Source organism: Seriola lalandi, unplaced genomic scaffold (assembly GCF_002814215.2).
Source record: "Seriola lalandi dorsalis isolate HSWRI2012SDOR001 ecotype SW California unplaced genomic scaffold, Sedor1 jcf7180002054949, whole genome shotgun sequence".
Taxonomy (NCBI): Eukaryota; Metazoa; Chordata; class Actinopteri; order Carangiformes; family Carangidae; genus Seriola; species Seriola lalandi.
The window spans coordinates 534,213-556,783 of record NW_019525500.1 but is presented as its reverse complement, the minus strand read 5'-3'; the positions used below and the strand labels follow the sequence as shown (position 1 = coordinate 556,783).

Genomic DNA, 22,571 nt, shown 5'->3' with positions numbered 1-22,571 from the left:
GCCAGAGTGAGGTCGCCCCTGGCTCACTTATGTTCTGTGGAATCAATTCTGTTTCCCTCTTGCCATCTTGTTTCTTTTCCTCTTCTCACCCAACATCCAACCATTTGTGTTTCTGTTGTTCATCTGTTCTCTATCATCTCTCTTTTCTTTTGAGGCATCTCGGACACAGTGTGAAAACCTGGCAATAGACAGCTGCCCCTGTATTATGCAGCCACTTCCCCCTCCCTCTGTCCCTCCAGGCCCTTTTCTGGCAGGGTACCGGCTGTCAGTTGTGACTATAGGTTTGCTGGGCTGCTCTTGACCTGAGGTGGACCCAGCACTCTGAAGCGTCCTTATTTTATCCCCGTGAAAGAGCGAAACTAATGGAGTCCAGAGAGCTGGAGCTAGTTGTTGCAACACACTGCAAGGGAAACAGTATTCTCATAAATGCTTTGAACAGTGTGGCAGAAATAAAAGTTTAATTTATGTTGCGGTGAAAGAGTTTAACTGAAATTAAAGAGCAAACCATGTGTTTTTAGCCACAGAGCACTTGTGGAACAGTGTGAACAGTACATTGCTTAGTGCACAACTGCTCTCTTGTTCCTGTTGGTACTGACTATTTCAAATCTTCCTTGACAAGATTTCAAGGCCCACCACCAGAGTGCAGTTTCCAGCGATCTCAAAACAGAAGTGATTAGATAGCAGCAAGCCAGCAGATAACAATATGGCTATAGGCAGGTGGTATTGCTGTGTTACTGAAAAACAAAACTGATGGAATGACTGATGGGATTAACTTAATGACTGGATTCAAATCAGAAAATTGCCAGTGTAGCCCATCAGACAGACCATTTCAACTCCCGAGAGAAATATCTGACTCCTCAAGTTTTTGCTTAAACTGACACTGACAGTGACAGTGTTTGCTCCAGGTCTGATGGCCTTTTATTACAGAAACTGAATTCAGTGCTTTTCAAGGCCTTTTGTTACCTGAAGATACTTACTATAGATAGACATTTCTGTCTGTAACTTTTAAATCCCTTATAAAACATTTGTACTGTACATACTGAAGTATCTTTCAACAACAACTGAATAACATCATGAAATTAAAGAGCCATGAAACGACTTCCTGCCAAGGTCAGATACCTTAAAATATTCCAAACTGTATCCTCAGGGAGCAGTGGTGAAGGGAGTACTAATGGGTGGCATATTACCCAGTAATTAGATCTCAGATGGGTGAATGAAAATAATCCATTGGTGACCCTGAAGCCTCAACTCAAGGACTGTCTGAATGTTGATGACCGAATCGATTTACTAAAATATTCATATTAACTCATATTTTACACATACAAAGTATAAAGATCATATTTCAATAACATGAATTAATTATATGGATATTGTGAACACCAACAAAGATACATGGAATGTGAAAAATCTTACACAGTCTTCTTATAAAAACAGTTGCAATCAAATTAAAAAAAAATTAAATACATAAAAATGTGAAGCCTTTGTTTAGTATGAAATGCAATTTGCATTCATGTGTGTGTGCATGTGTGTGATATTAGGAATCTGCAGTAGCTGGCCTCAGGCCCATGCCCTTCAGGATGCTTTCCTCCAGTGCCAGGTAATCATGATAGTCCTCCTTCATCTTCACCCTGTCATCCTCCTGCAGGGATCTGACTGACTTGCCAGACTCCTGGGGACAAAACCAGAGAAGAATTAGTCATAAACCATATGTAACAAAGACTAGGGCTCTTTGAAACTTCTCCTTATCCAAGATCTCATGTGTTCCCTTCTTTGAGGCCGGAAATAATATTGTTAGATTCAGATAAATTGTTGATAATTGTTTGATTGCTCAAATTTGCCTCTGAATAGTATTAGCTTCATGAGAAGCACTCATTTCAAGTAGACTACATCTCCAAGCAGACTTCAAACAGAAACCTTCCAAAATCTCAGAGTGCAGAAAAACCTTTGTGGCTGCAGGAAAGACTTGGCATGCAATATATTGTAGATTTATAATTTTACTGATACACCATTGCTTTCTTAGTTTTCTTAGCTCAGCCTTAGCCTTTATCACTCAATCATGCAGCATTCAGCTGACCAATGGTGTAACTTGATCATTCCGTGAGTCAGTCTGTCAGCGACTTTAAATGGCTGGTCATGCTGTTGCGGTCCAGTCAAAAAAAATGTACAAATGAAACTATGTTATAGCTATGGCTCTATCCTTTCCTCCCACACCAGGGGAAAGGTTTAAAGGAGGATTTGTTGACTATAAATTTTCCGTAAAAATCCCAGACAAAGCAACAGACTTGTTCACACATACACAATATAGCATAATAGTAAGCAGACAGTATTGTTTGTATTAAATTCCTGAGGTGTCCTGTCCTTGTCTTGTATTTGAACTTGAATTTTTAGTTGGGGTATTTACGTCAACAAGCCACGTGAAGAAACCAGAACATGTGGGAAATATATCCTTGTTTGGAGGAGCAAGGAGACAACATCCAGAAACACAGAAACTAATGAGAAATTGCTTCAGCAAAACAAACCTTCATCTGCATCTATAACTGTCATCTATTCTAAAACTGAAACATTTAGCCAGTAAAGGATTTAGCCTCTATAGTTAGCAGACAGACTGCCAGGCACTGGCTGTCAATAACTATACGGTCCCCAGTGCAAAGGATCAAATAACGATCTATTTGAATAAAACATGAGGGGCGAGAGAATAAGATTGACAGAGATAGAAAGACAGAGAGGGAGGCAGAGAGAGGGATGGCCTAGTTCAGCTTTCCCTGTGTCAACTTTGAACCAGTGTACACACTTTTAACTGGGTCAATAAAAAAAACATTTGTGAGTCCTAATGTATAAGCAGAGGACTGTGAGTGTGAGTGACACAAGGTCTCATCCAAGGCCACTTGCAGCTAATACTGCAATCACCATGCATTTAGTTTGTCTAGGTTACTCCAGTCTACATGAGGATCCAAACTAACACCCCTCCACTGGCTCTGAAGGGTTGCCCCCTTCTATGCTTGAAGCAAATTAAATACATAAGCATTCATAGATCTTCAGAGTGAAAGGTTTAACGTCACTAAGCTAGGCGGGATGAAATTTGATCATTTTGATATTGTTGTTGCAAATATCAAATTTAAATCTATTGTAAATTCTGTCTAGAATTAAAATCCATAGCTCACCATTTTCTTCTTGAGTTCTTCAGCCTCCTTTTTCTCTTTTACCCACTGTTCCTCCTTCTTCAAATAATCCTTCAATCTGTCTTCCTCCTGTTCGAAGTATTTCTTCACACTCAAAGTCTGCACACAGCCACAGGAAAAAGGGACTGATTAAGGGCTCTAATATTGTTCAGGCAGCCATTAATTAAACTCATGACTAATAACACAATAACCCATTATCACAATTTCTCTGACAAAGGCGGATGTTTGGTGACCATTTGATCAGCATGTTACAGATGAATCCAGGTTGTAGGCAAAAAGTAAATAGGCTGCAGTGAAACTACAGTGGCACTTTGCTATAACACTATAATGTATGTAAAGGATTTGACTTTTTCAGTATTTTGCCATGAAATCTGTCCAGGAGACATGTTGAAAATATAGTCACCAAATGCCCTTAAAATAGATGTTGCTATCTGCAAAACCTTTTTCTTGTTTTTTGTAGTTTTACCAGCTACTGTCACATGTCTTTCCTGGGCTGTGATGCTGTTGTGTTTATCTGCTCCAACAACAAAGTGACTGACTGACAAAAACCTGCATAAGCTTCTTCTCCATGAAATCAATTTCACTTTGGCAAATCTTTTTAAAGCATTAAATACTCATGTTTCGATTGTAATGTGAGCGGTCAAGAAAGGATCACCAGTAACTAAAATGATTTGACTGCCTATAAGCCAATGAGCCAATGGTGAGCCAACACTCTGTTGATCTCTTCTACCTTGTTACTTAATGTTTCCTAGCCAAAATAATGCCAATAATGTTTTATTTCTTTTGATTACAATGGTGGAAGTCATGGAGTTTGATCATTTAAACCAAAAGTTTGCAAGTAATTCCTGCTGGGTTTAATTAGCTACTCTCCACACAGCACTTTCACATCCACACTGCTGAGGTCAGACAGAAGCTGTATGTTAATAATATATTTTTCCCAAAGCCTTTGCCATTTCATACTAGTGCCTTGAGACTGAATAAATTCCACATTCACAAGGATGCATCTATCAGAGGGGGGAATTGTCAACACTAAACATCTCATCTCATGCAAACATCTCAGCTTTCACAGTCAGATTAAATGTGTACAGTTCCAGTTAATATCAATGCAGTATGCAGCAAAAAGAAACCTGACCTATAAATAGCTGGCAGTAAAACAGTGTTGGCATGCTGCAGTCCTGGAGTGGTTATCTAATTTTCTCAACCTTGACCAACAGCACATTACTAATTATTTTGAAAAAAAAGAAATAATAATCAGAAAAGTCATAACCTCCTTCAAAGTGAGTACACAGGAGCTGTTTGGACTGTCTTACCTCACTCCTAGAGGGAATGTTGAGTATCTTTGGGATTTCGAAAACACGAACCATTCCAAGGTCGTCAGTCACAGCCAGGAAGTGCTGCTTGGCTGTAGGTACAAAACAACCCAGTAAATGAGCTAAAAAAAATCTTCCAACAAGGAACTGATCACAAAGGCTGTGAAGATATAAATAAAACAGACTGGCAGGCTCTATATGTTAGGATGAGCAGCAGCAAGTGACTACAGCAGGTACAGCAAAGTTGTAGCAGCAGGGGGTAGATCTCTGTACATCAGAGCTTTCAGCCCAAGAGGCTCATCTCTATTTACTGTCATTTAGTTACAGGGTTTCTGCAATGTACAGGAGATTAGATTTAAGACTTAAAAGACTTTTTAATACCTCAGATAATGAAATTTAATACAGTGACTGCATGGTCAAAAGTCAAAAGCCAAAAGAAAAACAAATTCAAGATCTTTGTAAATGAAACGTAAGACTTTTTAATGTCTCCTAAGGCTGTTTTTTGAGGGACCTTTTTAAAATACTTTTCACCTGCAAATACATAAGTATATGAAGTAATTCCTTGTTAATTGAGCCACACATGAGCTCAGTATCATGAGATACAAAAAACTCACAGGAGTAATTCCAGGGTTTGAAGCAGGTTATCCTGGCGTTGGTCACGTGTGCGTGGACGTGTGCAGGCTCACTACTCTTTTCCACCAGGTTCCACACATCAATGCTGCCATCGTCTTTCCCAATGAAGAAAACAGCTGGTCGGGACAGGGACCAGCATCCCACAGTGCACTCCTGCTCAGAGCTTGGTGACATTATGATGGGGCCATCCTGAATGTTGTGATATACAAGAAGTCAAATAGAGTCAAAGGATTTGGAATGTAATAAATCTGGTCTGTTATAAGTTAAATATGATGGATTTTATCCTGTTGTGTACATCATGATAGTTTGCAAGACTGATTTGGTTGAAAGGCCAGGATAACCTTGATCTTTTTTTGATTACACTTATTCTTATTCAATCAAGTACATGGGTGCGATTTCTACTGGTTCCAGTGTTTTTTGCTACTGTAGTTGAATCAACAGGTGTTGTTACCATGACTCCCTCCTTCCAGATGGCGAAGTGCCAGCCTCCCGTCGTCAAAATAATGTCTTTGAAGAAAGGTGATCGCTGTACTGTATTTACCAGCCAGTGATGGACGTTAAAACAATGGAGGGGCTTGGCACCTTGGAGAGAGGTGAGAGAGGCAGGAAGAGAAGGCGCACTGTTTTATTTGACAATAATTTGCTGCCACAGAAGCAACAGGGCAATGCAAGTAGCAATTAACCCTCTGCGTCCCTGTAAATTTACTGTCTAATCTATAATAGTGATTACATTCAGCATGGCTTTCAAACCAAAGAGCTGACTTACAGTGATTGTGGTTATTGAAACACCTTATAATACAGTAATTGAGACATAAATGTATTTTATCCATTTCTGTCAATGCCTTGTTTTGTCTCAAGACCTCGAGAATACTCTAACTATTGTAGATAACATCAAATTGTAAACACAAACTGCATTTTGGTCTGTTTTAGAAAATGGTGGATAGTGAAGAAAGCACTGGTTAGGTTCCTCTAAACCTACTTTAACAATGGCGAGCCAGAATACTCACTGTTTAGACGTCCAGAGTCGTCCTTCTCCAGTTTCCAGTCAGTGTAAATAATCTCTCCATCCTGGTGGATAAAAAGTAAAGATTATGGAACATGTTACAAGGAGATGTGGAATAAACCGGCACATTGTATATATCTCCTTATTTTTATTAACACTGCTGTTAATAAAACTGTCACAGCTGCTGGTCAAGTATAGCTTCCACAGTGCATCATAACCAGTCCATCTGACAGTACATTTTAATGCATTTCTGAGGTAAGAACTTGTTCAATGTGGAATATCATAAAATGCTAAATTTGCATCTTAATCTAAAGATGATACTTCATTTGTACAAAATATATAGTTGAACTAGGTTGTTTCATTATTAATAATAAAGCAGGAAAACATAGTTTTCAATTTCTCAGTGCAGTTTGCTAACCTTATAAGGCTAACTAAAGGACAGGTTCACAATCTTACAACTCTGAGATAGAGACAATGAGAAAGATAATATGAGGCTTCAGTTAATCAAGTCAAGTGGCTATATTCTGAAGTTATATCTTTTATTATAAATTTCACACTATCAAAAAGAAAAAATAAAGTGACCCTACTCTTTAAGCAGTGGAGTGTTGTACTTAAGTAAAATAATGCTTGATATTGTTGATTTCAATGTTTACCTCTGTTCCAATATAGAGCTTGGTATTGACAGCCTCCAAAGTAGTGATTGCTTTGGCTGAGGGCACTCTGAGCTGGCTGTAGTCTGTGATGATCTCTGAGCTGTCATCGTCTTCATCAGCTTCTCCTGTCAGGGGAAATGACAATGGGGAGCGCAGGGTGTGGGGCAGAAAATAAGGTGAGGTTAAAAGTTCAACTCATACTTTATTAACGCACATGGGCCTTTTTCATTTCAGTCAGTCAAGAGTGGCAGCATGGTCCTCATTAGAGACAGAAATATAGAGCAGTTGTTTTTTACAGTGGTTAAATTCATGTCTGACTTTGACACACCTATTTGGGGTCTTGTTAGCAAAGAAAAAAAGTCTAAGTATTTCAACCAAAGGAAAATACAACAATAAGGGTAGAACAATAGGCAAGGATTTAGTAGACACTATTGACTTATCAGGGAAGGAACATTAAAAAAATCTAATTATTTAAAGTAAGGAAATAAGAGAGATTGAACAGGCAATGGTGCAGTCTGTTCTGTAATCTGACCATGAACAAGGAGACAGAAGGACAAAGAGGAGGGAGGTGAGGGTGGGTACAGCTGAGGTGAATGGGTTGGAAAGAGGGGATACGAGGGAAGTGGGAAATAAAGGGAGAAGAGTTGTAGGTAGGAGTGAGGGTTGTGGCGAGAAGGGGGACAGTATGACAGAAGGGCGGGAGGGATGAGATAGGCAGGGTTGCTAGTGATGGACGAGGCCTTTTCAATCACAAAAGCCCAAATGTCTGTCAGGGACATTACAGAACTGTCCGTTCACACCCCCTTATCAGCGAACCGCTCCCAGTCAAGTCTCAACCTTACTCTGTTAGATTAGTTCATGAAGGTCAGATCAGATTACCCAGTCACACATCTTCTAAAACAACTTTCCCCCAGTTAAGATGTGTGTTGAGATATGAGACAGACGATACAGCACAGTTACAGATGTAGACATTGTGTAACTTTTACCAGACTGCAATACTGCTCAACTGTTTTGTTCTTCATCCCCATGAGGAAAAAATATGATTTTCCAGATTTTCCAGACCAAGCAAAAGCTTGGTCTGGAAAATCATGTGGTTCTGTTGTTGGGCAGGGTGGAGGTTTTGTACAGTGGCTACTACTGTAAATGCAAGTAGCACCAGAAATTGCAAAAGGTACAGGATGAAACGCTGAATATAGCGCTCAGAAGCAGACTCAATAGACTCAATCAATATGAGTCAAACATCTTCAGAAGAACCAAAGTATTAATCTCACTGGGATTCATTAAAACCTTAATAACAGACTGCCTGAGGGATGCTGAAAAAACCCAAGCAGATTTATTGCCTCAGTTAGTGAGCATATTAATTTTCTAACCACCAACCACCAAATTTGTGTTTATGGAGACAAACTTTCAGCCAGACAAAGACAGGTCTCTTCTTGACCAGTGAGGACACACATGATCATCTTCTGGCCCCTAAGGAGCCTGAGCAGCATATTGCAAAGAGCTGACAGTCAGCAAGGCTAATACTCTGCAACTATGAGGGCCTTGTTTTGGAAGTATCACTTAATAAAGTTCTATGAAACTGGAGTAGAGAAGAGGGAGACAGACAGAGAAAGAGAGTACCCGAAGGCCAAGTTGACCCTGCTCCACTGATCACTGTGCTCAACCATCCAAAACAGAACTAAAAAAATCAAAGACCCCCCAAAAATAGACTATGCCAACACTTTTGACAACTATCAGACAGGAGATAGTTACCTTTGTAATGATTATTATTTATTGCATCAGTTTTAACACATAAAGATTCTGAATCCAGATATTACATGACTTGTATGAATCTTTTGAAGGTTAAAAAGAAAACTCACTTTTTACATATATATATTAACCGCTGTTGTTAATTTTGTTTGTGTGCGTTTGAAGTTTTGTGTTTTACACTTTGACCTGAGTTTTGCTTATCACATTCTTACCCGGTTTTCGTGTGTGAAAGGGTCTGAAAATGATCAGACGTCTCTTTTGGATGATAAGTTGCTTTCTGTGACTGAGTGAGTGTATGAGTGAATTATAAACCATCTCATGAGATGCTTTGCATCTATCGATAAAACAAAAAAGTAATTGTTGTAAATTAATATAATAGAGAAATGCTCGTGGAGAGATGGTGCAACAGACAGAAGCAAATAAACCCAGGCAGCCTCAAGGGGTAAAATCCCTCACCTGTGTTCCTATCTGTATTACCAATACAAGTGTAGTGTTCGAAGCTGAACTTCAAAGGAGCGTATTCTCCACTGATATTGATCTTTGGCAGCGAAACCTGAAACATGACAGAGGAGAAGACAATGTTTTACATCTGAAGAACTGACAGACACTAAATGTTGCATATATACTCAGAGCTTTTGAACTAAAGTTGCAAATAATGTAACGGTGACATTGTGGTTTTAGTTTTAAGCACTACAGGATATCAAACACAAAGATTCAGTCTTTCATAAAAACTGTTCTTCAAAATACCACAGTACATGTTTGTTTTCAGAATTACATTTCATGGCTTGAAAAGGTTACATGTTAAATAAAATTTAAATCTTTTCTAAAAAATATTTGTGGACTCCATGCTCTGCAGTTAGAAGCTTTAGCTTACTCACAACTTTATATATGATTGAAAACATCACCAGACATGCAGATGCACATTCTGTGGCATTTGTGCCAGTATTGGTGAACTGTGCTATCATTTATCCAATCAATTCAATGGCCTTTCAGTTTGCTGTTTACCGCCACAAGGTGTAAAAAGCTTAATTTTTTTTAAACTGCTGAAAAAAGATCATTTGACAATTTACTTCTGTCAAAAGAGTTGCACTGTTATGTCACCTACAGTAAATATTGAGTTTCATATTGCACCCCTGACCCTGCAGTACCCTGAACAGTGGTTTCCATGTACGGTCCAGGTGTTTGAAAGTGTCGGGGACACTGTAGGGTGTCATCTGGGTCTTCTGATCCACTTTCTGCTTTTTGTCTGATGCTGACAGGTTCAACAGTTTTGGCACTCGCACATCCCAGAACATTATAGTGCTTTACAGAAACAGAGGGACACAGACACACAGATGGACAGTTTTAAAGGTGGAATAAATATTACTATTCAACCTAAACTTAATATAAACTTGAATCATTTGTTCATGTTCATGCTCCTATTTAAACTATCACACCATGAACACTGACTGATAAAGACTCTAAAGATGTGTGGACTTTGTTCTAATAATGAACAGCATGCTACCCAAATGCTCTGACTGCCAGTAACTGTAGACACAGTACTTTCGTGATCGGTATCCATCTGTGATCTGTAATGTCTTTTCTATCAATCTATGGACTGTACCCAGGCCTCCAAATACAGTACACAAATACTGCCAAAGGCCACATAACTTAGCTTCTGTAGAATGTGGTCACTCTTACAGCCCACTCCCAAAGCAAACACTTATTTACTGCTCTCATTAACAATGACAAAATCTGGTAAAAACTATAAGCTGAAAACTGAAATCGTTATACCATATTAACAAATCTGTCATGTCTTGTTATATACTGTACAGTCACATATTATCAGGCCTTGGAATATGAGACAAGAATTTACTAACTGTCTGTGTGTTACTATCTGTGTGTGATAGATACAAACAATGACAATACCTAGAAAATCACAGAAAAACACAGAGTTTGGTGGGAACTGTAATCTGTCTAAAAAATACCCTCAATGACTGCATAGTTCTTTAAGATCTAACTGGTACTGTATGTTCAGCAGGGGGAGGATAAGCTAGATTGCTCTGTGGGTTTGAACCTGTCTGAATTTTTTTTTAAACTTTACTTTTCAGTAAATGTACTGAAAAGCTCCGTGCATTGTCACGGCAATTGACAGTAGCCCTCAAAACAGTGGTGAAAAGTAACTAAGCACAATTACTCAATTACTATATTATTTTCTGCCACTTCATACTTCTACTCCACTAGAATTCGGAAGCAAATACTCTGCTTTTCAGTCCACTACATTTATTTTGATATCTTTAGTTATTAGTTACTTTACAGATTCAGATTGATAATACAAAATCTAGTCAACAAATAGATTATGAAGTATCATTATAGGTAAAGATAAGACCTACTTGATCTCCAGGGGGAAATTCACAAGCTACCCACGATTACATAAAGTACTTAAAACCCCCACCTCTATCAGCTGAAACATTAGACAATGTATACATTCATAAATTTGATGCTAATACTTTTGTACATTTACTTAAGTCACAAGCCATCAGCTGCAACAACACACTCACACAGACACCAAAACATCAAAAGATGTCCTGTACTTGGCAGTATATGTTGCTACCAGCCATATTATTTGAATCAGTGGAGTGGCAAACATAAACAAAAAGGCAAACTTGTGAAATACAAATTTGCTATGTACCATATTATACTGGCTACAAGCTGACAGAATTTCATCTATTTAAACATTTAAAATGAAAATTTTTCAGTGTAAGACCTACCGGTCAGGAGAGCAGGTGACAACTTGAACAGAAATCTTATGCTTGTTCTCCACTGGTAAGCCCGTCCTGGTCACCTAATCAGAGAGAGAGAGTTGCAAAATCAACAAATATCTGTGTCAGGCTTATTATGTCAAATAGTGAATAAGGTTCCTGCGAAGATATATGGGAGTTTGATGTTCCCCTTGGGGCACTTTGATGATTGCCTTATTCTACTTATCCAGATGAGTGCCAGTTGGTTGTCATGATTTATTACAATTAGCTCAGAGACGAGGGACAGGCACCAGTGGGAAACCATAATGTAGTCATTGTTTCATGAGAAATATTTTAGAAACACTCAGCAATATGCACGGGTTCTGTGTACTGTAAGAATGAATGATTGAATCTGTGTGAGACCATGGTTCATTGTTACTGTATGAAAATTTCTATGGCTGCTATTTTCACTGTACACACTTGTTATTGCACATCTAACAGACCAAACACCATAGTGTCATTGTGCAAACAAAGATTTTCTTTTCTTTCATTTCTTTTTCTCTGCAGCTGTCAGGAACAGGAAAGTCCGTCAGTTCAAGTACAAAATCTTTTGTGTTTCATTTTCAGTTCTGACCAGCTGTATTTTTATTACTTTTGTCCTATCTGACAATGTATTCCACATTGGCCCTCTTTCCCAATGTGCCTTCTTGTTAAATATTGTAATTCCTATTATCATAGTCTTAATATGTTGCATTCTTGCCTTCATAGTTGTCAGGGCAGAGAAAAGGCTATGACTTCACTATCCCTAATAGTGCCTTACCTCCTGTTATACCTTTTTACATTCAAGTAGCTTTTAACCTTAGCCAGATAAAACTAAATAAATATTTAGGAAAAAAGGTCTGACCGTTTAAGTGTAAATATTTTAATATCAACTAAGGACTTAGGTATGAAGGGTTAAAATCTACTCCAGCTGCCTCTGATATGTTGGAAACTATGTCACAGTGTTTACATTAGATATGATAAAAGAGGCTTGAGATCAAGAAAACAAATAATGTTTCACTGAAAGCATTGCCGTGTAGTCACACAAAAAACCTTTTATTAATCGAGATAGGCCAAATGAAAAACTGATTAACCGTGTGGAAGGTCCCAGCAGCTGCCCACTGTACTCTATGTAGAAACTGTCAAAGAATAACTCTGTATTCTGCCTATTTGGTTTCAGGCATTCAGTTGTAAATTCCCCCCAACCCCTCTGCCCTTCAGCTCTGTGTACCTCAAGCGTTGGTGGCAGCCACTGGACATCAGTAATTCGTGCTTTGTGGCTGTTCTCTATGGCAGACACTGCACAGAAACGCACAACAGGAGCCTTATTCTCTTTGTTGTCATCAAGGTCCTGGTGGGAGGTCAGACACAAAAGGCACAGCATGTACTGTACAGTTAGCTCTGACAATTCAATCCAACCTAATCTAAATACAAAGACTTAATACAATGATGACTTGCTGTCCAAAAAAGGGAAATGCATTAAAAAAAATAAAAGAACAAAAATAGTTCATGAAGATAAATCAGTGTAGTCCGTATATTGGCATCTATTTATAAACTACTTTCACTTGTGCAATTTCCTAGTTTTTTCTTAAAAAGAAATTTGAGCGGGTATTTAATAACTGTAGCAACTTCTTCAATGCTGATTATGAAACTAGTTTGCACATCAACCATAATGTTATCTTTCTTTGCTTTTTATTGAAGTAAAATTACAGGATCAAAACATCTACTCATACATTGCATGTATGGCTCTATTTGTGCACTCAGGTCCCTGAGTGCACAAATGTCAGCTAATTTGGCTGTGAGGTGCACCTGTGGTTGGATTTATTATGTACAATGGGGTGAACAGAACTCAAATCTATACAGGAGGATTTTAATTCTTCGTTTATCTGATGAGCTAGCAACAGGTGCTGGTGTAGTGCAGCTTTCACAGCACTCAAAATCGAAATAAAGCCCTTTAGCTGATACAACTGCTATTGTTTACACTGCAAACACTGGGGAGGGCAGTGATCTGATTTGCTTGTGTGTTATCTTCTATGAGGACAAACTGTAGTGGTAGACGGAGGGTTTGTGTAACAGCTGGAGTATGTGAGCTGATGCTATTGACTCTGGGGAATGAAGAACAAACAAGGACAAAGAGAATAGAGGGAGGAACGGAGAGAGGAGGTGGGGGAAAGCAAAAGAGAAGGAAGTAGTGCAGATAGGGATGGAGACAGCTGTTCCACTGTAGAGGCAGTAAAAACACACAAAGCAAATGGGGGCTGGATGATGGGAGCATATGTGTCTATTTAAATACGGCAGTCAGGTGGAAGATGTCAGTTGAGGTCAGGCTTTAAGGGGACAAAAGTAGTTTAATATTTGGTGTCTGGAGGTCTCAACTGGCTATGGTGGATTTAATGTACTTGATATGTTGTGGGTTCAAATATGAGCCTGGTTTTTGTCATGCATCATTACCTCTCTCTTCCTCACCTCTTCTTTAGTATGCTATGTAATACCATTGAAACAAGGCAGATATAGCATGAAAATCTTAGTTTACTATGATGTAAAGCCAAATGAGAAACCCTCTTTGAAGTTTCAGTCTTGAGTCAAGATTTTTTTTATTCAGTTAGATCACTGAGTGAGGTGTTTGTATGCGGCCTAATAGCCTACTTTCGTTTGGCAGTGGGGTCATGTAATGATATAAACTTGCTTTGAGATTTACTCCTGGCATTAGAACATTTGTGGAACTAATTTTGACAGCTGAGGCTGGCTTCAAAAGGACCATTAGGCCGCTGCATTCCCAACTAATGAAAGGGTGAGGATGAGGAGAGAACTCAGGAGTCAACGTATCATCATCTCGCTCTGTCATACAGCACTACTGAAGAGTACAGTCTGTCTTTACAGCAAACATGATGCATGCTTTGATAAACTGAGGACCCATACTTGAATAAACCAAGCCAACATCATGATTAGTCAACAAATTACGATAAATGATACCACATGTACAGTAATAAACCAACACAGAACACCATGTATTATTGTATCAACATTGTGCACATAAGAGCAGGATAAGGGTACTTACGAATGTGTCAGTGTTGACAGAGGTCTTTTTTCCACCAGATTGTGTTCCCTGTAACTGCGTGACGTGAGCAGAAATGTCCCATAACACAACCTGAGACAACAGCAACATAAAATCACTTACTGGATATTAACATCTGAGTCTGGTGTAAAAGACAAACATGAAAGCACTCAAATCTGTCTCATCAAACTTTGATGAAAACAGAGTGACAGAGTAACAGAAAAAATATAGAGGAAACGATATGACCAATGTGTATTTGATAAATAATTTTCCTTATGATAAGAAGAGGGTCAGTCAGAAAGTAGTAAGGTACAAAAACAACTATAATGCAGAAAAGGCAGCAAAGTAGAGATGCAGAGCAGAGTCAAAGTCTGCACCTGGCCATTCATGCAGCCGCCAACGATAATATTTGGATCAGAGGGGCAGAACTCGAAGGCAAAAATGTCATCTGGGCACTCTAGTAGCAACTGCAAAAAACACAGAAAACCCACATTACAAAGGACAGAAATATTATATTTCAAAGTACAAATTTCCACATATTGGGTGCTTGCCATCCCAAGTATTTATTTATTCTAGTCTCTCCATACAAAGTTCAGCTTTAATCCACAAAACCAAGCATATAGCAGATTCCATTTCATCAGGCATAATGGGAAAAAGAGCCAGGAAGGATAGGATGGTATTACAGAGCAGTCATTTTTCATGCTGATGTTTAAATGTGCTCGAGTTTAAAATTAGCTTCACGACTGGACTACTGCACTTTACTCCCTAAAATAATAAATATATCTATTTACATTATATAATGTCTCTAGTTTCCTTTACATGGTATCCTCTGTTGCTTTGATCACTGCTCCAGGAGACGGTGAAACCAAAGGATGACACATACACCAGTGAAAGCATACGTCATGCAGAACTCATATTACTTTTGAGTGATTTAGCAGCTCAATTTTATTGATTTAGTGCCTGGGTCAAATCAATAGAGCCTCTCAAATTTTCCTAAAGCAAATAATGGTTTTGAATGACAGCACAAAGCAAGTCTTTTCAGCCATTTCTTATGAAAGTGTGATTTAAACAGATATGAGGTGAGAAGGGAGAGAATGTGCTTGTAAGCTGTCAATGTGAGAGATAGAAATATAGTCTTTTTAATATTTTATTAATAATATAATTTAATAATATATTCATGTATTTCCATACCTGGGGATTAGTGGGGTCAGAGAAGCAATAGAAAAGGATGAAAGATGGTCTGACGTCAAATGCAGACGACTCGTTCAACTGATCCCCCTCCTTTTTCTCTGTCAAAGCCACAGCTATCACACCTACCACATCAAAAAACACATCATACAATGTAGCACACATTAAAATAGATGTTAAATTTGTTTAGAAGTGTTTTTTTTTTTTTTACTTTGCTGATTGAGAAATTCATGGATCAACTCTGATCCCTTCTTTGAATAAAATATATTTGCATTGATATTATTATTCCTGATTTCTCTGGAAGCCTGCTCTATGGGTGATGACTGCTGGGAAACATTACAAAGGAGCAGTGATGAACAATTATGCTCTTCCAGTGAGAGAGTATTTGAAATTCTGATACTTGTCAGTGACATTACAGGGGGGATGTCATTTATGTAAGTTATATATCTTTTTCATCATTATCCATCAACACTGTATTGTATATATTGCCAAACTAAATGCTATTACAGACACTTCAAACCATCTCTTTTGTTGCGTAACACTACACCCTCCCCAAGCCACTATATAAGCTGTGCAAGGTATTAATACTGAACTCATTTGCTCTGGCATTGAAAATAGTTGAAAGATACAATAACTATAGCAAATTTATCCAAATACTGTATTAAATAAAGCATTAGGTGAGGATGTTGTTGTCTTTAAGTCAATGTTTTTGTGAGAAAATTTCAGCTGTTCAAATCTAGTAGACATAACTGTTCACTGTTGGAGATTTGGTCTATTACCATGAATAGTTGGGTGCCAGTTAATGCTGCTGATGCGCTTGTCCTTAGTGTACTTCTGGTCTGTGAAGGCCTGATAAAGCATCAAACCTTCAGAAGCCTTCCCAGACCAATCACCATCTTCAGCCCCTGTCCCCAGAACCTTCCAGTCATCAGTGAATACATTCATGATCTCTTCCTGCTGAAGAGCTTGCAAAACCCTGCAAAACAATTAACATTTTTAGGTAAAACGAGTGGGAAAACCTTTATAAAAGTGTGCACATTTAAAGATTTTCCTCTATTGTCTCTCCATAGCAACAGCTACAGTACAAAGTGCTTACATTAATGCTTATGATGTGCTTATCTTATCTTTTACATGGAGAAATATGACCAAAAAAATAAATATGTTGGGGTCTGAGAGAGACTGAGATTAGTAAGTATCATAAAAAATTTGCATTAAGCCCAGAACTTGGGCGGTGACTAGCAACTATAGAAAACACAAAATATATAGGACTGGGAAGGTGAGTGGTTATAAAATAGCTTCATGATATTTATTGTGAATATTCTAATGCTCCTCCATGTTAATAATTGATGGATTTGAGTTCCCTACGGCTGATACAGAAATGTATGAGAATGGGTTGACTTTGAGGGGGTAACTTACCTGGGAGTCACTAAATTGCAAAAATTCTTCAGACTCTCAGACTGGTAGATGTTTTCTTTTTCTTCCTCACTTAACTCTCTTGGCTCATACTGAGTAAAGTTATTCCTCTGAGACTTCCTGTAAAATGGACATAAAGTGCTCAACACAAAAACATTAATTGGGATGCAGATACTATTAACTAAATAAAGACAGAAAATGTGGTATATGGTGAACTTTATTATATACAGTATGTATGCATATAATGTATGGCAAAATAATCTGCACTACCTTAATATAAGGCATGTAGACATGAATTACAGAAAAATACTTACAATCAGTGTTAAAATCTTATTTCTTCAGTGCATTGAAAAAGGAGAAATTATTTCACCAGATGGGCAGATGTTGGCAGAAACCTGTAAGTGCTTTTTCCCCTTGTACAATAAATAAATTTTATGTGTACTGTTTTGCTGGCATACCACTGTGTCTGAGCACTGCTTCTCTGCAATCTGGGAACAGCCTGTATCCCACAGTCTCTCTGCATCAGCTTGATACTGAATCTGCTGTCTTGATAGGGAATACACTCCAGGTAGCGATCTGAAGCATTTCGGTCAGAAAAAGAGACTGGTTGCCCAAACTTCCTCCGCACTCTAGAGAATGTGAACCGCAGCTGATGACAAATAGGAGACAGAATATAAGGGTGAAATAATTTCATTTAATATGCATATTCAATGTGACTTTTTAAACATACTGCTGTACCTTTTCTCTGGTCTCTTTGACAGATTCTTCATCTATTTCCAGCTCACTGCCAAGAGGTATCCATGGCTTTGGTTCTGGGGTTTTACTGACTTCATTCTCAATCACTACTGGTGTCTCAGGCTCAGGGGGCTTCACAACACAGAAAGAATTACAATAAAATAGAGATAACACAAAACAACAACAAGAAACACACTTAGGTGGAAGATTTATTTGATAATTAAACTTGAAATCTTCCCACACGGTCACACTTGTCACAAAATGTATGAACTATAGCAAGATGTTGGAGTAGTTTTGGAGGCCTTTTTATTTAATATTTTGCCAACAGACGTTTACGAGAATAAAATGGGAAAAAAATATTTACCCAGCTCAGACATTTATCCTCATAGCTAGGTATATATCATAATGACATACCAGGAAGAGTTTCAAACACAAATACTGGAGCTGGCATTAGTGAGAACAAAAGCAATGGAAAAACAAACATGGACCCTGTTTCTATAACCAAAATTAGCCGCTCCTTACACTGAGGATTCTTTCCTTAGCTTCTGGTGTCAGAATCAGGTAGAAACTCTGGCCATAAGTGAAGTCTCTGTCAAAAACCAGCAAGAGCTCATCCTCTGGGTAGTCCTGTCAACAGTAGAGAGATGCACAAAAGATACAGGATTTTAGATAAAATTAATGTAGTGCATTTGAATATATCTCGCAACTGCGAGGAAACTTTGTACAGTAGTACTCTGAGAAGGATAGTTAATGATGGAGCAATGTGTGGACAGACACCACACACACTAAAGGCCAGGCCTTGACTATGTCCCAAATAGGAAAGTTAACATTACTTAGGACAGATGAGTCCTTTACGGTGCCCAATGGTCTCATTAGAGTAATGTAATGTCATCGAAGGGGCATGAATGCTTAAAGTAAGAGTGGTGGTTACCATGTATTTAATCGAGATCAGACAGTGAGGGGAAATGAGGTTAAACTAGTTACTCTGTCTGTTCCCACAGCCCTCAACTTGGGGTCTGTGTATCATCACAGTGTCTTGAGGGTATTGTCTGAGTGATCTGTATAACAATGGATCAGCCTCACCAGCACAATCTGCTTCACAGGGCTGAAATCGGACACTGCAGCTCTTGTCTTAATGTCCTGTATGATGTCGTCTTTTTTCAGCAGCTTGTAAGGGCTCTCCCCTGTGACGTCCTCATCAGCGCGGCAACCAAAGAGCTCCTGGGTTGCCGATGTCAGGACCATGGGGAAGATATCCTCAGGGTGATCTTGGTGATACATAGTTAACAATCAATACAGGTAAGACAGATGGTAGACAAAGGAAATTATATATTAGAATTTTCTGGATGGATTCAAACCCCAAACATCTTGAGCACACAGTAAGCACATACGCATACCTGCTTCACTGCTAGCAGGTTTGAAATTGTATTTGTTGTTGGGTACAGCACTCAATTAAAATTATTTGTTTGTGAGTTCAGTCACTTTTTAAGACATTACAGGTGAAAGCGGTTTAATCAGTAGGGACAAATTGTATACTGCTTTGAAACTTGATATAAAATCATCAAATGAAAGTTTTGTCGATCATGTGAAGATATTAGATCTTATAAACACACAAATGCATTGCTACAGATGCTTTAACAGAATTTGCAGAGACTTCCATTGAATCAATGTAAACAAGCAATGAAACTAGTGAATCCTTACTCCCTTATCCTCATCAAAATCAATCTTAAAGATCGAGGTGAAATCATAAGTCAATGTGCTATTGTCAGATACCAGAGGATTTTATGCTGTATGGTGGAAATAATGATAATAATAACCCAGGTGTTTAATTGTCATGTCTATGTCTATGTTTTACAAATCAAACTGCTGTCATCATTTGAGCACCACATAAGATATGTTCCTAAAATCAAAATCGCAAAAATCATGTGGGGAAAAAAGGAGGTGTGTAAAAATTATTATGCTTTATTTCTGATTATGTGTTGCAATTCAAATCTGCATTTTCTTATCAGCTTCTCTTTCACATTGTTTTAAGTAAATAGAGGAAAAGCAAGAAGTCAAAAACACACAATGCCCTACAGAGTTACATATACTACAGGTATCACAGAGTGAGAAAAGACTGACAGACATTAGGGGCTGCATTAAATAAGACAGAAATGGTTGTAGAAATAGATTAAACAGTGCTGAAAACAGAGACACAAGCATGATGAGTAGGAATGTAGAGATACCACAACTATCAAGTAATGTTCACACAGTCAACAGACTTTAAAGTCACCATTGCCTGTGGACTGCAACACAGGTTCTTGCCCCTGCTTTTCTGATCAAACGCACAACAACGCCTCTGATCCGTCACCTGCCCCTCCCTGTAGTTTGGACCACCCTACAATATCACAGGATGAAATGCAATCCTTGTGAATAGCCTGCACACAACGTCCAAATGCTTGCAGGAGGAATGCTGTTGTTTTTTCTACTACTCTGGTATGTGAAACGTAGATCAATAATGCATGAATTCAAAACATAGACTGCTCAGTTGTAGACATCTAAACTAGTAGTGTTGCTATGTAAAACCACAGCACTGCACCATTACCACAACAAAGTTTTTCTTAATAAACAATCTATGCAGACTACTCCATATCTGAGGCCAGACTCAGTCCAGGGCACACTACAGTAAACAGGGCTCTGCATAATGATAGTTTTCATCCTGCTTGTGGTCTCTCTCTTCAAAGTCTTTCCACAAGGTTGCTGAGGGGACGCTGGGAATGCTCAAGTGCAGCTTAAGTAACCACTTCCCAGCTGGGTGTGTCAACCTTTTCCACTCACACCAATCCGGCCTCACACCAAATCATTGTAGTGGAAACTCACACCCCTCATTTCACAGAGTTATGTGTCAACTATGGCATTTGTACTCATGGGAAATATTTGCTTGGAAGACAAAGAGAGTGTGATGTTCTATGTTCCATAACCCTCAAGAATGCAATTAAACTGCATTTGTAGACTATGCCAAAGAGATATTTTAAATTTGTCAGGCCTCTTTACTCTTGCATAATTCACCCAAGCCTAGCAATTTTTTACTGCATACTGTAAGTCTTGATATTTATAGTATACCACAGTACATAACTTTGGTTCTGTTTATTTTCATCTCTGCTGACACTAGCAAAGAAATTAGATTAGGTGTTTATCGGCTGATAAGATTACTTCTCACTTATATTATCAATGTTGAGAGACCTTGCATTTACGAGATCAAACAGACTTGCACTTATACTGCTGTGACTATAATATGAATATTGATTAAACTGATGAATAAAATAATACATGTACAAAATAGAGTCAATCTGAGGACCATTACTTTTAACTCCCACGAGAGCCAATGACCTAATCTACAGTAAAAATATACACTGTTGGTGACCTGCAAAAAAGCAAAGGCATGTTTTCAGGGTTGGTATACTGAATGTAAACCAAAGCTTGACAATGAGGACTCACAGCAGAGTAGCATGGCCAAAGGCTATGCAACAGTATACTCAAGATCACATCAGAATAATGCATATAGTTTTTTCTGACTCCTCAAAGACATCTCTGATATTTGTATTTCCTTAAAACAAATCCAATAAATGAAGTTAATGAAAACCAGTGTATCAATAAATGATTTTTACAAATTTAGTAAGCTAAATTTCTAACGCTTAAAATGCTAAAATGGCAGCTGTATTCAAAGACTATATAGGACCTCTTGTTAATATAATTTAAGATATTTAAAATTTGCCTCATCTAACTTTAGTTTATCCACCAGTTTTACTGAAATTGTTTAATTTCTTAAGTTAATGTGAGTATGATTATCTTTCATTGTTATTGTCCCTCCTACATCATGATTTAGGATGAAGAGGTGGAGCAGGTCATCCATTAAATAGGTAAATAGGTCGGTAGTTCGATCCCCGTTTCCTCCGAGCTGCATTTCCCACATTGCCCCGATCACTGTTCCATCAGTGAAAGTGTGAGTGAATGGGTGAATGTGGCAAATATTGGAAAGCACTTTGAGTGGTCAGAAAAGCACTATACAAGTCCAAGTTCATACATCGGTCAGCAAAAAGTAATTGATTCTCTCTTACCAGGCTTTTCAGGAGTAGGTGACCGAATCTTCTTGCCTGAATTGGAAGTAACAGTCCATTTTATTTACTGTGTTACTGTAGATATCTTCCTAAGACAAACTTGCATGCATTTCCACACACTGTTAATACTGGTATTAGAATTCAGACACTCACCTTTATCTTTCCCTTTACTGCCTGCGCTGCTTGTTGCACTTTTTGAGATCTTAGGTGGCATCTTTGTTCTTAGGACAGCTTCACTAATGACAGGGATAATGTTATAAGTTCAAATTCTCTGAAAAGAACATACAGTGTTCTGTTTCGCCAAGCAAAAAACCAAATTACACATTCTTATTTATATACATTTACGTTTTATTGATTGACTCATACAGGTTACACAGAGTAGCAAGTAGAGTTTCTTGGACTGTCATTATCAATGCATGTGGTGACATCTTGTGGGGGGATAATGGAATTACCCTACCATTTTTGCATTGCCTCTTTAGTTTGAATTGACTTTATCTGTGTAAACAAAAGTTTAACCAAGTCTTCTGACTGCTATACATTTTTACTGTATACTTCATTTTATATTTGCTAAGGTTGCTAAGGACCATCATCAACATTTTCGTGTTGTTAATGGTCTTAACAACATAACCACTAATTATATCTAGTGCTCAGATACTTTACTTTAGTAAAAGCAGTAATACCTAAGTTTTGCCTTACAGTATGTCCCCCATTCAAAATGTTACTTATAATGTTACTAAATATCAGTAAAATGTACTTCAAGTATCAAAGTAAAAGTATTTGTTATGCAGACTGGTCTC

The 22,571-nt window shown here is 38.1% G+C and overlaps 1 protein-coding gene across 1 annotated transcript; it reads right to left on the bottom strand.

Moving 5' to 3' along the window:
* Window positions 1-1,389: 1,389 nt before the first annotated feature.
* Window positions 1,390-21,989, bottom strand: dnai3 (dynein axonemal intermediate chain 3). Its single transcript, XM_087170491.1, has 21 exons — window positions 21,928-21,989; window positions 18,761-18,945; window positions 18,200-18,304; window positions 17,681-17,809; window positions 17,401-17,591; window positions 16,946-17,062; window positions 16,309-16,505; window positions 15,533-15,654; window positions 14,719-14,808; window positions 14,345-14,434; window positions 12,518-12,637; window positions 11,278-11,351; window positions 9,676-9,829; window positions 8,984-9,080; window positions 6,779-6,900; window positions 6,130-6,190; window positions 5,574-5,704; window positions 5,104-5,311; window positions 4,490-4,581; window positions 3,162-3,278; window positions 1,390-1,669 (listed from the first exon to the last, which is right to left on the bottom strand). Exons 1-21 carry the CDS (start codon window positions 21,986-21,988, stop codon window positions 1,535-1,537), a joined length of 2,598 nt encoding a protein of 865 aa, XP_087026617.1. The 5' UTR covers window position 21,989; the 3' UTR covers window positions 1,390-1,534.
* Between the last annotated feature and the right edge of the window lie 582 nt (window positions 21,990-22,571).